The following is a 17,832-nucleotide window of genomic DNA, read 5'->3' as shown; positions in this document are numbered from 1 at the left end:
CCCCCCATAAGCAACCAACCCTGCACGAGCTTTTATTAACACCCCATAAAGATCAATCTCCATCTTCAGCCATGGCTTCATTTGGAGGGGGGTCTCCATTATATTGGGGGGGGGGGATACAGGGGGATATATGGGGGGGGTCCTATGGTTTAATGGGGGGGGGTTTGGGGTCAGACGTTGCGGATGCGGGCGGCCAACACGGCGTTCTCCTCCTTTAGAGCCCTGCAGTCACTGAGGATGCGGTCCAGGCTGGCGGGGGGCTGCGAGCTCAGCTCACCCTCGATCTTAAATTGGGGGGGGGCACATAAATGAGGGGGGGGGCACATAAATGAGGGGGGGTCCTATGAAATCTGCCCCCTCCTACACTCCCACCCGATGGGATCCTGTGTGTTCCCCCTTAGACCCCTCCCCATCCCCCTTAGACCCCCCTCAACCCCCTTAGACCCCTATTAGACCCCTCCCACTTTAGACCCCCAAGACCCCTCCCCTTTAGACCCCTCCCTTTTAGACCCCTCCCCCCTTGATCCCCCCCTTAGACCCCTCCCCTCTTAGACCCCAAGACCCCTCCCCTTAAAGCCCTCCCCTTTAGACCCCTCCCCTCCTAGACCCCTCCCCCTTAGACCCCCTCCCACCTTAGACCCCCAAGACCCCTCCCCCTCAGACCCCTCCCCCTTATACCCCTCCTCCCTTAGACCCCTCCCCCCTTGACCCCTCCCCTCTTAGACCCCCAGACCCCTCCCCCTTACACCCCTCCCCCCCCGATCCCTCCCCCTTAGACCCCCAGACCCCTGCCCCCTTAGACCCCTCCCCCCTTAGATACCTCCCTTTTAGACCCCGCCCCAGGCCCCCCCCAGACCCCTCCCCATTAGGCCCCCTTCCCAGACCCCCCCCCCAGACTCCTCTCCCTCTCCCCCCCTAAACTCCTCCCTGCCTTCAACCCCTCCCCCCCCTTTCGACCCCCACTCTGCCCCCCTTCGACCCCTCCCCTCTTAGACACCCCCTTGATCCCTCCCTCACTTAGACCCCTCCCCTAATAAACCCCTCCCCCCTCGACCTCTCCCTTTTAGACCCTTCCCCTTATTCCCCTCCCCCCCAAGACCCCTCCTTTTCAGACCCCTCCCACCTCCCCTCCTAGACCCATCCTCCCCTTCGACCCCTCCCCCCTTCGACCCCCCTTAGACCCCTCCCCCTTAGACCCCTCCCCCCAAGACCCCACATCCCCCCGATCCCCCACTTAGACCCATCCCTTTTAGACCCCTCCCCACCGTAGACCCCTCCCCAACTAAACCCCTCCCCCCTCGACCCCTCCCCCTCTAGACCCCTCCTTTTTAGACCCCTCCCCCCTCCCCTCCTAGACCCCTCCTCCCCTTCGACCCCTCCCCCTATAGCCCCCCCCTTATACCACCCTCCCCTCCCCCCTAGACCCCTCCCCCTTTATACCCCTCCCCACCTAGACCCCTCCTCCCAAGACCCCACACCCCCCTGATCCTCCACTTAGACCCCTCCCTTTTAGACCCCTCCCCCTCGATCCCCCCCTTCGACCCCTCCCCCCAAGACCCCTCCCTTTTAGACTCCTTCCCCTCTTAGACCCCTCCCCAACTAAACCCCTCCCCCTCTCGACCCCTCCCCTTATTCCCCTCCCCCCTAGACCCCTTCTTTTTAGACCGCCCCCTCCCCTCCTAGACCCCTCCTCCCCTTTGACCCCTCCCCCTGTAGACCCCCCCCTTAGACCCCTCCCCCCAAGACCCCCCACCCCCCTGATTCCCCACTTAGACCCCTCCCTTTTAGACCCCTACCCTCTTAGACCCCCCCTTGAGACCCTTCCCCTTATTCCCCTCGCCCCCAGACCCCTCCTTTTTAGACCCCTCCCCCCTCCCCTCCTAGACCCCTCCTCCCCTTCGACCCCTCCCCCCATAGACCCCCCCAAAGACCCCTCCCCCTTTATACCCCTCCCCACCTAGACCCCTCCCCCCAAGACCCCACACCCCCCTGATCCTCCACTTAGACCCCTCCCTTTTAGACCCCTCCCCCTCGATCCCCCCCTTCGACCCCTCCCCTTCGACCCCTTCCCCCCCCACCCCCGACACCTCCCCCCATTCAAACCCTCCCTCCCCATCGACCTCCCCCTCCCTCCCACTTCAACCCCCCCCCCCCCAGACCCCTTCCCCCCTTCGACACCCCCCATTCGACCCCTCCCCAGCCCCCCCCCCCCCCAACCTGCTCCTCCAGGTCCCGTATCTCCCTCTGGATGGTCCCGGTGTCCTCAATGGTTTGGATGAGCTGAGCACAGTTCTGGGAATGGGGGGGGGGGGGGGGGGGGGGGGGGGGGGGAGACAAAAAGGGGGGGGGGGCAACACAAAAATATTGGTGTGAACAGACCCCCCCCCACCCCACCTTATCATCATCCTTTCTACATTGAGCACCCCCAATTCCAGCTCTACACACCCCCACAAAGCAGAACCCCCCCCCCCCAAAGAAGACCCCCCCCACAAAGCAGATCCCCCCCCCCCAAAGCAGAATCCCCCCCCACAAAGTGGATCTCCCCTCCCCCAAAGCAGATCTCCCCCACTCCCCCCCCCACAAAGGGGATCTCCCCCCCCCACCAAGCACATCTGCCCCCCACCCCCCCCCACCCACAAAGCAGATCTCCCCCCCCCAAGCAAATCCATCCCCCCCCCCCCCCAATAGCAGATGCCCCCCCCCCCCCAAAGCAGCCCCCCCCCCATTACCTCATGCAGTGCTGCCAGGTACTTGTAAGCCTTCCTCACCACCTCATCCCTCTTGGCATCCTGGGGAGGGGGCACCATTTGGGGAGGGGGCACCATTTGGGGTTGGGGTCCCCGAGTCCCATTTCAATGGGTTTTGGGGTTCCGTGGGTCCCATTTTGGGGGCGGGGGGGGGTCTATCCATGGTAGATTTCAGGACACCCCTAAACCCCTTTAGAACCCCCCAAACCCCCTTCAGGACACCCCAAAACCTCTTCAGAATCCCCCAAAACCCCTTTAGGACCCCCAAAACCTCTTCAGGACCCCCATAACCCCTTCAGGACCACAAAACCCCTTTAAGACCCTCAAAACCCCTTCCAGACCCCCCAAAAGCCCTTCAGGACCCCAAAACCCCTTCAGGACCCCCAAACCCACATTAGAACCCCCCAAGGCCCCCTTCAGGACCTCTCAAACCCCCTTCAAATCCCCTTCAGGACCCCCCCAAAACCCCTTCAGGACCCCTGAAACCTAATTCAGAACCCCCCAAAACCCCTTTAGGACCCCCCAAAACCCCCATCAGAAGCCCCAAAACATCTTCAGGACCCCCATAACCCCTTCAGGACCCCAAAACCCCTTTAAGACCCTCAAAACCCCTTCCAGACCCCCCAAAACCCCTTTCAAGACCCCCAAAACCCCTTCCGGACCCCCCAAAAGCCCTTCAGGACCCCCCATAACCCCTTCAGGACCCCCAAACCCACATTAGAACCCCCCAAGGCCCCCTTCAGGACCTCTCAAACCCCCTTCAAACCCTCTTCAGGACCCCCAAAACCCCTTCAGGACCCCTGAAACCTAATTCAGAACCACCCAAACCCCTTTAGAACCCCCCCAAAACCCCTTCAGGACCCCCCAAAAACACCTTTAGGACCCCCAAAACCCCATCAGGACCCCCAAAACCCCTTCAGGACCCCTGAAACCTAATTCAGAACCCCCCAAAACCCCCTTTAGGATCCTCCCCAAACCCCTTTCAGGACCCCATAACCCCCTTCAGAAACCCCAAAACCCCTTTAGGACCCCCCAAGACCCCCATCAGGACCCCCAACTTCTTTCAAGACCCCCCAAACCCCTTTCAGGACCCCAAAACCCCCTTCAGGACCCCAAAATCCCTTCAGGACCCCTGAAACCTAATTCAGAACCCCCAAAACCCCTTTAGGACCCCCCAAACCCCATCAGGACCCCAAAACCCCCATCAGGACCCCCAGGACCCTTTTCAGGACCCCAAAACCCCCTTCACGACCCCCAAAACCTCTTCAGGACCCCCATAACCCCTTCAGGACCACAAAACCCCTTCAAGACCCCCCCAAACCCCTTCCAGACCCCCCAAAAGCCCTTCAGGATCCCCCAAACCCCTTTCAGGACCCCCAAAACCCCCTTTAGAACTCCCCAAACCCCCTTCAGGACCCCCAAACCCACATTAGAACCCCCCAAGGCCCCCTTCAGGACCTCTCAAACCCCCATCAAATCCCCTTCAGGACCCCCCCAGAACCCCTTCAGGACCCCTGAAACCTAATTCAGAACCCCCCAAAACCCCTTTAGGACCCCAAAACCCCCATCAGAAGCCCCAAAACATCTTCAGGACCCCCATAACCCCTTCAGGACCCCAAAACCCCTTTAAGACCCCCAAAACCCCTTCCGGACCCCCCAAAAGCCCTTCAGGACCCCCCATAACCCCTTCAGGACCCCCAAATCCCCCTTTAGAATACCCCAAGACCCCCTTCAGGACCCCCCTAAACCCCCTTCAAATCCCCTTCAGGACCCCAAAACCCCTTCAGGACCCCTGAAACCTAATTCAGAACCACCCAAACCCCTTTAGAACCCCCCCAAAACCCCTTTAGGACCCCAAAACCCCCTTTAGGACCCCCCAAAATCCCTTCAAGACCCCCAAAAGCCCTTTAGGACCCCCATAACCCCTTCAGGACCCCCCAAACCCCTTTCAGGACCCCCAAAACCCCCTCAGGACCCCTGAAACCTAATTCAGAACCCCCCAAAGCCCCTTTAGGACCCCCAAAAACCCCTTCAGGACCCCCAAACCCCCTTCAAGACCCCCAAAACCCCCTTCAGGACCCCCAAAACCCCTTCAGGACCTCCCAAAACCCCCTTCAAGACCCCTCAAACCTACTTCAGGACCCCCCAAAACCCCTTCACGGCCCCCAAAAGCCCTTTCAGGACCCCAAAACCCCTTTAGGACCCCCAAAACCCCTTCAGAACCCCCCAAACCCTTTCAGGACCCCCAAAATCCCTTCAGGACCCCTGAAACCTAATTCAGAACCCCCCAAACCCCCTTCAGGACACCCAACCTCTTTCAAGACCCCCAAAACCTCTTCAAGATCCCCCCCAAACCCCTTCAGGACCCCCAAAACCCCTTTAGAACCCCCCAAATCCCTTTCAGGACCCCCAAAACCCCTTTAGGACCCTGAAAACCTAATTCAGAACCCCCCTTTAGGACACTCAAAACCCCTTTCAGGACCCCCCAAAATCCCCTTCAGGACCCCCCAAACCCCTTTCAGGACCCCAAAAGCCCTTTCAGGACCCCAAACCACCTTCAGGACCCCCAAAAACCCCTTCACGACCCCCAAGACCCCTTAAGGACCCTTAAAAACCCCCTTCAGGACCCCTTCAGGACCCCCAAAACCCCCTTCAAGACCCCCAAACCCACTTCAAGACACCTCAAAATCCACTTCAGAACCCCCCCAAACCCCTTCAGAACCCCCCAAGACCCCCTTTAGGACCCCCAAAAACCCCTTCAGGACCCCAAAAACCACTTCAGGACCCCCATAACCCCTTCAGGACACCCCAAAATCCCTTCAAGACCCCCATAACCCCTTCAGGATCCCCTAAAGCCCCTTCAGGACCCCCCAAAACCCCTTCAAGACCCCCCAAAACCCCCTTCAGGACCCCAATAACCCTGTTCAGGACACACCAAACCCCATTAAGAACCCCCAAAACCTCTTCAGGACCCCCAAACCCCTTCAGGACCCCCCAAAAGCCCTTCAGGACCCCAAACCCCCTTCAGGACCCCCAAACCCACATTAGAACCCCCCAAGGCCCCCTTCAGGACCTCTCAAACCCCCTTCAAACCCCCTTCAGGACCCCCAAAACCCCTTCAGGACCCCTGAAACCTAATTCAGAACCCCCCAAAACCCCTTTAGGACCCCAAAACCCCCATCAGAAGCCCCAAAACATCTTCAGGAGCCCCATAACCCCTTCAGGACCCCAAAACCCCTTTAAGACCCTCAAAACCCCTTCCAGACCCCCCAAAAGCCCTTTCAAGACCCCCAAAACCCCTTTCGGACCCCCCAAAAGCCCTTCAGGACCCCCCATAACCCCTTCAGGACCCCCAAATCCCCCTTTAGAATACCCCAAGACCCCCTTCGGGACCCCCCTAAACCCCCTTCAAATCCCCTTCAGGACCCCAAAACCCCTTCAGGACCCCTGAAACCTAATTCAGAACCACCCAAAACCCTTTAGAACCCCCCCAAAACCCCTTTAGGACCCCCCAAAATCCCTTCAAGACCCCCAAAACCCCTTTAGGACCCCCATAACCCCTTCAGGACCCCTGAAACCTAATTCAGAACCCCCCAAAACCCCTTTAGGACCCCCCAAAACCCCCTTCAGGACCCCCAACCTCTTTCAAGACCCCCCAAACCCTTTTCAGGACCCCAAAACCCCCTTCAGGACCCCAAAACCCCTTCAGGACCCCTGAAACCTAATTCAGAACCCCCAAAAGCCCTTTCAGGACCCCAAAACCTTTTTAGGACCCCCAAAACCCCTTCAGAACCCCCCAAAAACACCTTTAGGACCCCCCAAACCCCATCAGGACCCCCAAAACCCCTTTCAGGACCCCTGAAACCTAATTCAGAACCCCCCAAAACCCCCTTTAGGATCCTCCCCAAACCCCTTTCAGGACCCCATAACCCCCTTCAGGACCACAAAACCCCTTTAGGACCCCCCAAGACCCCCATCAGGACCCCCAACTTCTTTCAAGACCCCCAAAACCTCTTCAAGATCCCCCCCAAACCCCTTTAGAACCCCCAAAACCCCTTCAGAACCCCCCAAATCCCTTTCAGAACCCCCCAAAACCCCTTTAGGACACTCAAAACCCCTTTCAGGACCCCCCAAAATCCCCTTCAGGACCCCTCAAACCCCCTTCAAGACCCACCAAACCCCTTTCAGGACCCTCAAAACCCCCTTCAGGACCCCCAGGACCCCCCCATACCTTGAACAGCAGCTCATCGGTGACGCTGAAGGTCCGCTCCAGTTTCCCCACCAGCCCATTGATCTCCTTCTGTAGGGCACGAGTGTCTACCAAGATCTGGGGGGGGGGAAATAGGGGGGAAACCCCATTAACACCCTCCAACCCCAAACCCACCCTAAAACCCCCATAGAGACCCCCCCCTACCCCAAGACCCCTTAAAACAAGACCCAATAACCCCCAAACCCCATAGAGACCCCAACAAATCCCCACCCTGAGAACCACCGGGACCCCCCAAACCCCCTATATTTGGGGTCCCAACACCCCATAACCCCCCTCCAACCCCAAGACCCCTCCCAGAAATGACAAGTTAACCCCCAAACCCCATAGAGACCCCCAAATCCCCACCCTGAGAACCACTGGGACCCCCAAATCCCCCCCTCCAGCCCCAAGACCCCCCAAAACAAGACCCAATAACCCCCAAACCCCATAGAAACCCCCCAAATCCCCACCCTGGGAGTCACCGGGACCCCCCAAACCCCCTATATTTGGGGTCACAACACCCCATAACCCCCCTCCAACCCCAAAACCCCCCCCAGAAATGACAAGTTAACCCCCAAACCCCATAGAAACCCCCAAATCCCCACCCTAAAAGCCACTGGGACCCCCAAATCCCCCCCTCCAGCCCCAAGACCCCCCAAAACAAGACCCAATAACCCCCAAACCCCATAGAAACCCCCCAAATCCCCACCCTGGGAGTCACCGGGACCCCCCAAACCCCCTATATTTGGGGTCACAACACCCCATAACCCCCCTCCAACCCCAAAACCCCCCCCAGAAATGACAAGTTAACCCCCAAACCCCATAGAAACCCCCAAATCCCCACCCTAAAAGCCACTGGGACCCCCAAATCCCCCCCTCCAACCCCAAGACCACCCAAAACAAGACCCAATAACTCCCAAACCCCATAGAGACCCCCCAGATCCCCACCCTGAGAACCACCGGGACCTCCCAAGCCCCCCCATATTTGGGGTCACAACACCCCATAACCCCCCTCCAACCCCAAGACCCCCCAAAAAAGACAAGATAACCCCCAAACCCCATAGAGACCCCCAAATCCCCCAAGGCCATCCCAAGACCCCCAAACCCCATACAGAACCCCCCAAGACCCCAAATCCATAAGGGACACCCCAAACCCATAAAGGTCCCCAAACCCATAAGGGACCCCAAATCCATAAGGTACCCCAATCCTATAAGGGACCCCAATCACATAAGGGACCCCCCAAAGCCATAAGGGACCCCAAATGCATAAGGGGGTCCCCAAACCCATAAGGAATCCCAAACCCATAAGGGACCCCAAATCCATAAGGGACCCCAAACCCATAAGGGACCCCAATCCTATAAGGGACACCCCAAACCCATAAGGGACCCCAATCCTATAAGGGACCCAATCACATAAGGGACCCCAAACCCATAAGGAACCCCAAACGCATAAGGGACACCCCAAATCCATAAGGGACCCCAATCCTATAACGGACCCCAATCTTATAAGGAACCCCAAAGCCATAAGGGGCTCCCCAAAGCCATAAGGGACCCCAATCCTATAAGGGACCCCAATCACATAAGGGGGTCCCCAAACCCATAAGGGACCCCTCCCCTCCCATACCCATAAGGGACCCCCCCCCAATCCCCACCGGGACCCCCAACCCCCCATATTTGGGGTCCCAACCCCCCATAACCCCCCCTATTTGGGGTCCCCATACCCCCCCTATTTGGAGTCCCAACACCCCATATCCCCCTATTTGGGGTCCCCACACCCCTCATATTTGGGGTCCCCACACCCCATAACCCCCATATTTGGGGTCCCAACACCCCATAACCCCCATATTTGGGGTCCCAACCCCCCATAACCCCCCTATTTGTTGTCCCCATACCCCCCCTATTTGGGGTCCCCATAACCCCCCATATTTAGGGTCCCCATACCCCCCTATTTGGGGTCCCCATAACACCCCATATTTGAGGTCCCCATAACCCCCCTATTTGGGGTCCCCATTCCCCCCATATTTGGGGTCCCCACACCCCATATTTGAGGTCCCCATACCCCCCTATTTGGGGTCCCCATACCCCCCATATTTGGGATCCCAACACCCCATTCCCCCCTATTTGGGGTCCCCATTCCCACCATATTTGGGGTCCCCATACCCCCCCTATTTGTTGTCCCCATTCCCCCATATTTGGGGTCCCAACACCCCATAACCCCCATATTTGGGATCCCAACCCCCCATTCCCCCCTATTTGGGGTCCCCATTCCCCCCATATTTGGTGTCCCCATAACCACCCATATTTGGGGTCCCCACACCCCATACCCCCCCTATTTGGGGTCCCAACCCCCCATAACCCCCCATAACCCCCCCTATTTGGGGTTCCCCCCATATTTGGGGTCCCCATTCCCCCATATTTGGTGTCCCCATAACCCCCCATATTTGGGGTCCCAACACCCCATAACCCCCATATTTGGGGTCCCAACAACCCATAACCCCCCGTATTTGGGGTCCCAACACGCAATAACCCCCCATATTTGGGATCCCAACCCCCCATAACCCCCATATTTGGGCTCCCAACACCCCATAACCCCCATATTTGGGGTCCCTACACCCCATAACCCCCATATTTGGGGTCACAACCCCATAACCCCCCATATTTGGGATCCCCACACCCCATAACCCCCATATTTGGGGTCCCAACCCCCATAACCCCCATATTTGGGGTCCCCACCCCCCCACAACCCCCATATTTGGGGTCACAACCCCATAACCCCCATATTTGGGGTCCCAACCCCCATAACCCCCCATATTTGGGGTCACAACCCCCCATAACCCCCATATTTGGGGTCCCAACTCCCCATAACCCCCCATATTTGGGGTCACAAAACCCCATAACCCCCCATATTTGGGGTCCCCACACCCCATAACCCCCATATTTGGGATCTCCACACCCCATTACCCCCATATTTGGGGTCCCTACCCCCCATAACCCCCATATTTGGGGTCCCCACACCCCATAACCCCCCATATTTGGGATCCCAACACCCCATAACCCCCCATATTTGGTGTCCCAACACCCCATAACCCCCATACTTGGGGTCCCCACACCCCATAACCCCCCATATTTGGGGTCCCAACACCCCATAACCCCCATATTTGGGGTCCCATCCCCCCATATCCCCCTATTTGGGGTCCCCATAACCCCCCATATTTGGGGTCCCAACCCCCCATAACCCCCATATTTGGGGTCCCCACACCCCATACCCCCCATATTTGGGGTCCCCACACCCCATAACCCCCCATATTTGGGGTCCCAACACCCCATAACCCCCATATTTGGGGTCCCCACACCCCATAACCCCCCATATTTGGGGTCCCCATAACTCCCCATATTTGGGGTCCCAACTCCCCATACCCCCCATATTTGGGGTCCCAACCCCCATAACCCCCATATTTGGGGTCCCAACACCCCACCCCCCCCATTAGGGTCCCACCTTCCCGATCTGCTCCTTCTGTTTGCGGATGTTGCCCACGATCTCCATGATCCGCTGGGTATAAACAGCGCGAGACACGTCGCGGGGCAGCGACTCCAGCTCCACCAGCTGCAGGGGGACACGTGGGGGGCACCCCATAACTACCCACCCCATAGACACCCCCACCCCATAGACACCCCATAACAACCCCACCCCATAGACACCCACCCCATAGACACCCACCCCATAGACACCCCCACCCCATAGACACCAAGACCCCATAACCACCCCCACCCCATAACCACCCACCCCATAGACACCCCATAACCCCATAAACACACACCCCATAACAACCCCACCCCATAGACACCCCATAACCATCCACCCCATAGACACCCCATAAACACACACCCCATAGACACCCACCCCATAGACACCCACCCCATAGACACCCACCCCATAACCACATCACCCCATAACCACCCCACCCCATAAACACTCCATAACCATCCCACCCCATAACCACCATAACCACCCCCACCCCATAACCACCCCACCTCATAACCCCCATCACCCCATAAACACCCCCACCCCATAACCCCACCCCATAGACACCCCCACCCCATAACCCCCATCACCCCATAACCACCAAGACCCCATAACCACCCCACTCCATAAACCACCCCATAACCCCCCATAACCACCCCCACCCCATAATAACCTCACCCCATAAACACCCCTACCCCATAACCACCAAGACCCCATAACCACCCCCACCCCATAGCCACCCCCACCCAATAGCCACCCCATAACCACCCCCACCCCATAACCACCCCACCCCATAACAACCCACCCCATAAACACCACCACCCCATAGACACCCACCCCATAAACACCCACCCCACAAACACCACCACCCCATAGCCGCCCCCCACCCTATAGCCACCCCATCCCATAAGCACCCACCCCATAAACACCCACCCCATAACAACCCCCAACCCATAATCACCCCATAACCATCCCACCCCATAACCACCATAACCCCATAACCACCCCATAACCACCCCCACTCCATAACCACATCACCCCATAGACACCCAATAACCACCCCACCCCATAACACCCCCATAACCACCAACACCCCATAACCACCCACCCCATAGCCACCCCATAACCCCGTCACTCCATAACCACCCCCACCCCATAACCACCCGCACCCCATAACCAACCCACCCCATAGACACCCCACTCCATAACCACCCACCCCATAACCACCCCCACCCCATAGCCACCCCCACCCAATAGCCACCCCATAACCACCCCCACCCCATAATCACCCTCACCCCATAACCCCCATCACCCCATAACCACCCCCACCCCATAACCACCCTCACCCCATAACCCCCATCACCCCATAACCACCCCCATCACCCCATAGCCACCCCATAACCCGTCACCCCATAACCACCCCCACCCCATAAACACCCACCCCATAAACACCCCCACCCCATAACCACCCATAACCACCCCACCCCATAGCCACCCAAAACCACCCCTACCCCATAACCACTCCACCCCATAACCCCCCATAACCACCCCCACCCCATAACCACCAACACCCCATAACCCCTATCACCCAATAACCCCCACCCCATAGCCACCCCATAACCCTCATCACCCCATAACCACCCTCACCCCATAACCCCCATCACCCCATAACCACCCCCAACCCATAACCCCCATCACCCCATAGCCACCCCATAACCCGTCACCCCATAACCACCCCCACCCCATAAACACCCACCCCATAAACACCCCCACCCCATAACCACCCATAACCACCCCACCCCATAGCCACCCAAAACCACCCCTACCCCATAACCACTCCACCCCATAACCCCCCATAACCACCCCCACCCCATAACCACCAACACCCCATAACCCCTATCACCCAATAACCCCCACCCCATAGCCACCCCATAACCCTCATCACCCCATAACCACCCTCACCCCATAACCCCCATCACCCCATAACCACCCCCAACCCATAACCCCCATCACCCCATAGCCACCCCATAACCCGTCACCCCATAACCACCCCCACCCCATAAACACCCACCCCATAAACACCCCCACCCCATAACCACCCATAACCACCCCACCCCATAGCCACCCAAAACCACCCCTACCCCATAACCACTCCACCCCATAACCCCCCATAACCACCCCCACCCCATAACCACCAACACCCCATAACCCCTATCACCCAATAACCCCCACCCCATAGCCACCCCATAACCCTCATCACCCCATAACCACCCTCACCCCATAACCCCCATCACCCCATAACCACCCCCAACCCATAACCCCCATCACCCCATAGCCACCCCATAACCCGTCACCCCATAACCACCCCCACCCCATAACCACCCCCACCCCATAGCCCCCATCACCCCCCACCTCTTAACCATGAACCCACACCCCATATATCGGACCCCCCCCATATAAGGCCCCATATATCAGACCCCCAACCCCAATATAAAGCCCCATATATCAGCCCCCCAACCCCAATATAAAGCCCCATATATCAGACCCCCAACCCCAGTATAAGGCCCCATATATCAGACCCCCAACCCCAATATAAGGCCCCATATATCAGACCCCCAACCCCAATATATGGCCCCAAATATCAGACCCCCAACCCCAATATAAGGCCCCATATATCAGCCCCCCAACCCCAATATAAGGCCCCATATACCAGACCCCCAACCCCAATATAAGGCCCCATATATCAGACCCCCAACCCCAATATAAGGCCCCATATATCGGACCCCCAACCCCATTTATAAGGCCCCATATATCAGACCCCCAACCCCAGTATAAGGCCCCATATATCAGACCCCCCTCAATATAAGGACCCACATATTGGACCCCCCCAATCTAAGGCCCCATATATCAGACCCTCAACCCAATATGAAGCCCCATATATCAGACCCCCAACCCCAATATAATGCCCCATATATCAGACCCCCAACCCCAATATAAGGCCCCATATATCAGACCCTCAACCCAATATGAAGCCCCATATATCAGACCCCCAACCCCAATATAAGGCCCCATATATCAGACCCCCAACCCCAATACAAGGCCCCATATATCAGACCCCCAACCCCAATATAAGGCCCCATATATCAGACCCCCAACCCCAATATATGGCCCCCTATATCAGACCCCCAACCCCAATACAAGGCCCCATATATCAGACCCCCAACCCCAATATAAGGCAACACCCCATACCCTCCCTTCACCCCACAACCTCCATCACCCCATATCCCCCCATCACCCCCAACCTTTTATCTATGAGACCACCGCCCATATATCGGACCCCCAACCCCAATATATGGCCCCATATATCAGACTCCCAACCCCAATATATGGCCCCATATATCAGACCCCCAACCCCAATATAAGGCCCCATATATCAGACCCCCAACCCCAATATAAGGCCCCATATATCAGACCCCCAACCCCAGTATAAGGCCCCATATATCAGACCCCCCTCAATATAAGGACCCACATATTGGACCCCCCCAATCTAAGGCCCCATATATCAGACCCCCAACCCCAATCTAAGGCCCCATATATCAGACCCCCAACCCCTATATACAGCCCCCTATATCAGCCCCCCAACCCCCTTTATATCCCCCCATTGACCAGCTGTTTGTAGAGCTCTTCCTTCCTTCGCGCCTCCTCGGCTGCAGATCGACTGCGCTCATGGAGGGTCCGGATCTCGGCCAGACGGCGGGAGGATTCCAGCTGTAAAGGGGGGGTTATGGGATGGGAGACCCTAAAAGACCCAAATCCCATAAGGAAAGGGATCCCAAACCCTTATAGGGCTGTCATGGAGCTTGTAAACCTATGGGGAATGAAGTGAATCCTATAGGGATTCTATAGGGATTCTATAGCTGGAGGATTCCAGCTGGGGTTATAGGGGGGGTTAGGGGATGGGAGACCCTAAAAGACCCAAATCCCATAAGGAAAGGGATCCCAAAATCTTATAGGGTTGTCATGGAGCTTATAAACCTATGGGGAATGAAGTGAATCCTATAGGGATTCTATAGGGATTCTATAGCTGGAGGATTCCAGCTGGGGTTATAGGGGGGGTTAGGGGATGGGGAGACCCTAAAAGACCCCAAAGATCCAAATCCCATAAGAAAAGGGATCCCAAACCCTTATAGGGTTGTCATGGGGCTTGTAAACCTATGGGGAATGTAGTGAAACCTATAGGATTCTCTATAGGGATTCTATAGGGAAACATAGGGATTCTATAGCTGGAGGATTCCAGCTGTAAAGGGGGGGTTAGGGGATGGGGGAGACCCTAAAAGACCCAAATCCCATAAGGAAAGGGATCCCAAACCCTAATGGGGCTGTCATGGAGCTTATAAACCTATGGGGAATGAAGTGAATCCTATAGGGATGCTATAGGGATTCTATAGGGATTCTATAGCTGGAGGATTCCAGCTGGGGTTATAGGGGGGGTTAGGGGATGGGGAGACCCTAAAAGACCCAAATCCCATAAGGAAAGGGATCCCAAACCCTTATAGGGCTGTCATGGAGCTTATAAACCTATGGGGAATGAAGAGAATCCTATAGGGATTCTATAGGGATTCTATAGCTGGAGGATTCCAGCTGGGGTTATAGGGGGGGTTAGGGCAGGGGGAGACCCTAAAAGACCCAAATCCCATAAGGAAAGGGATCCCAAACCCTAATGGGGCTGTCATGGGGCTTATAAATCTATGGGGAATGAAGTGAATCCTATAGGGATTCTATAGGGATTCTATAGGGATTCTATAGCGGGAGGATTCCAGCTGGGGTTATAGGGGGGGTTAGGGCAGGGGAGACCCTAAAAGACCCCAAAGACCCAAATCCCATAAGGAAAGGGATCCCAAACCCTTATAGGGCTGTCATGGAGCTTATAAACCTATGGGGAATGAAGAGAATCCTATAGGGATTCTATAGGGAGAAGGGCTTTGAAGGCTGTAATCCCATATAAAAGAGGAGCCCTTGGGACCCTAAAGCTCTAAATCTCATAAGAAAAGGGATCCTAGAGCCATAGAGGGGCCCCAAGACCCCAAACCCATAAGAAACCCCAAAGGGACACCCCTAATCCATAAGGCACCTGAGTCCATAAGGGACTCCAAATCCATAAGGGACCCCAAAACCATAAGAGGAACCCCAAATCCATATGGGATCCTAAACCCATAATGGAACCCAAACCCATAGGGGACACCCCAAACACATAAGGGACCCCAAAACCCTAAGGGACCCCAATCCTATAAGGGACACCCTACACCCATAAGGGATCCTAAGAACATAAGAGGGACCCCAAACCCATAAGGGGACACCCCAAATCCATAAGGGACCTCAAACTTATAATGCACCCCAAACCCATAAGGAACCCCAAACCCAAAAGACCCCCCACCCCCTCCCCAGACCCATAAGGGACCCCCCCCAAACGACCCCCACTGCCCCAAACCCATAAGGGACTCCCCCCCAAAAGACCCCCCCCAATCCCATAAGGGACCCCCCTAAAAGACCCCCCCAATTCCATAAAGGATCCCCCACCCCCTCTCAAACCCATAAGGGACCCCCCCCAAATCCCATAAGGGATCCCCCAAAAGACCCCCCCCCCAATCCCATAAGGGACCCCCCCAAAAGGCCCCCCCCCCAATCCCATACAGCCCATAAGGGACCCCCCCAAAAGACCCCCCCCAGTTCCATAAAGGATCCCCCCCCCCCCCCCCAATCCCATAAGGGACTCCCCCCAAAAGCCCCCCCCCAATCCCATAAGGGACCCCCCCAAAAGACCCCCCCCAACCCCATAAGGGACCCCCCAAAAGACCCCCCCCAATTCCATAAGGGACCCCCCAAAAGACCCCACCCAATCCCATAAGGGACCCCCCAAAAGACCCCCCCCAATTCCATAAAGGACCCCCCCCAATCCCATAAGGGACCCCCCCTGAAAGACCCCCCCACAAACCCATAAGGGACCCCCCCAAAAGACCCCCCCAGTTCCATAAAGGATCCCTCACCCCCCCCCAACCCCATAAGGGACCCCCCCAAAAGACCCCCCCCAGTCCCATAAGGGACCCCCCAAAAGACCCCCCCCCAATTCCATAAAGGATCCCCCACCCCCTCCCAAACCCATAAGGGACCCCCCCCAAAAGACCCCCCCCAATCCCATAAGGGTCCCCCTAAAAGACCCCCCCAATTCCATAAAGGATCCCTCACCCCCTCCCAACCCCATAAGGGACCCCCCAAAAGACCCCCCCCCCAATTCCATAAAGGATCCCCCACCCCCTCCCAAACCCATAAGGGACCCCCCCAAAAGACCCCCCCCAAACCCATAAGGGACCCCCCCTAAAAGCCCCGCCCCCAATCCCATAAGGGACCCACCCAAAAGACCCCCTCCCAAACCCATAAGGGACCCCCCCCCCAAAAGCCCCCCCCAACCCCACACAGCCCCCTCCCCACCTGCTCAGAGTCCCTCAGAGCGCGGAGCTGCCTGTACTCATTGAGGAGGGGGCTGCGGTGCCGCTCCCACTGCCCGGCCAGGCTGACGATGCGACGGCTGCTGGCCTCCACCACGGCCTGAGACCCCAAAATAACCAAGAGAACCCAAAATACCCCATAGACATCAAAAATACCCCATAGAACCCAAAAATACCCCATAGATCTCAAAATAACCCATAGATCCCAAAATACCCCATAGAACCCAAAAATAACCCATAGAACCCAAAAATACCCCATAGACCTCAAAAATACCCCATAGACACCATAGACAACAAAATACCCCATAGATCCCAAAAATACCCCATAGAACCCTAAAATACCCCAAAGATCCCCAAAAATACCCCATAGACCCCAAAAATACCCCAAAATACCCCATAGACCCCATAGACCCCAAAAATACCCCATAGACCCCAAAATACCCCATAGACCCCATAGACCCCAAAAATAACCCATAGACCCCAAGATACCCCATAGACACCAAAAACACCCCATAGATCCCAAAAATACCCCGTAGAACCCAAAATAACCCATAGACCCCCCAAATACCCCATAGATCCCAAAATACCCCATAGACCCCAAAATACCCCATAGAACCCAAAGTACACCATAGACCCTAAAATACCCCATAGATGCCAAAATACCCCATAGACCCCCAAAATACCCCATAGAACCCAAAATACCCCATAGACCCCAAAAATAACCCATAGACCTCAAGATATCCCATAGACACCAAAAACACCCCATAGACCCCAAAAATACCCTATATAACCCCAAAATACCCCATAGAC

General features: G+C 56.7%; 1 protein-coding gene across 3 annotated transcripts in view; it reads right to left on the bottom strand.

Moving 5' to 3' along the window:
• Positions 1–7: 7 nt before the first annotated feature.
• The window catches only part of LOC146751049 (coiled-coil domain-containing protein 22-like), a 27,701-nt gene continuing 9,876 nt past the window's right edge, over positions 8–17,832 (bottom strand). The window contains exons 5-11 of one of the 3 annotated variants that reach the window (XR_014941955.1): positions 17,006–17,122; positions 14,186–14,318; positions 10,493–10,600; positions 6,979–7,074; positions 2,730–2,789; positions 2,218–2,292; positions 8–284 (exon numbers count right to left, since the gene is read on the bottom strand). Coding sequence is in view for 2 of the 3 variants with exons in the window: in XM_085535712.1 (XP_085391838.1) it covers positions 171–284; positions 2,218–2,292; positions 2,730–2,789; positions 6,979–7,074; positions 10,493–10,600; positions 14,186–14,287; positions 17,006–17,122 (672 nt within the window). In the remaining variant the exon portion in view is untranslated. Of the gene's footprint in view, positions 285–2,217; positions 2,293–2,729; positions 2,790–6,978; positions 7,075–10,492; positions 10,601–14,185; positions 14,319–15,282; positions 15,340–17,005; positions 17,123–17,832 lie in introns of those variants that run through there. The other 2 variants (XM_085535712.1, XM_085535713.1) reach the window with 2 other exon arrangements.

Source organism: Coturnix japonica, unplaced genomic scaffold (assembly GCF_054131305.1).
Source record: "Coturnix japonica strain WE unplaced genomic scaffold, WE-NBRP24 Scf160, whole genome shotgun sequence".
NCBI lineage: Eukaryota > Metazoa > Chordata > Aves > Galliformes > Phasianidae > Coturnix > Coturnix japonica.
The sequence above is the reverse complement of the archived record's forward strand: the minus strand, read 5'-3'. Positions and strand labels throughout refer to the sequence as shown.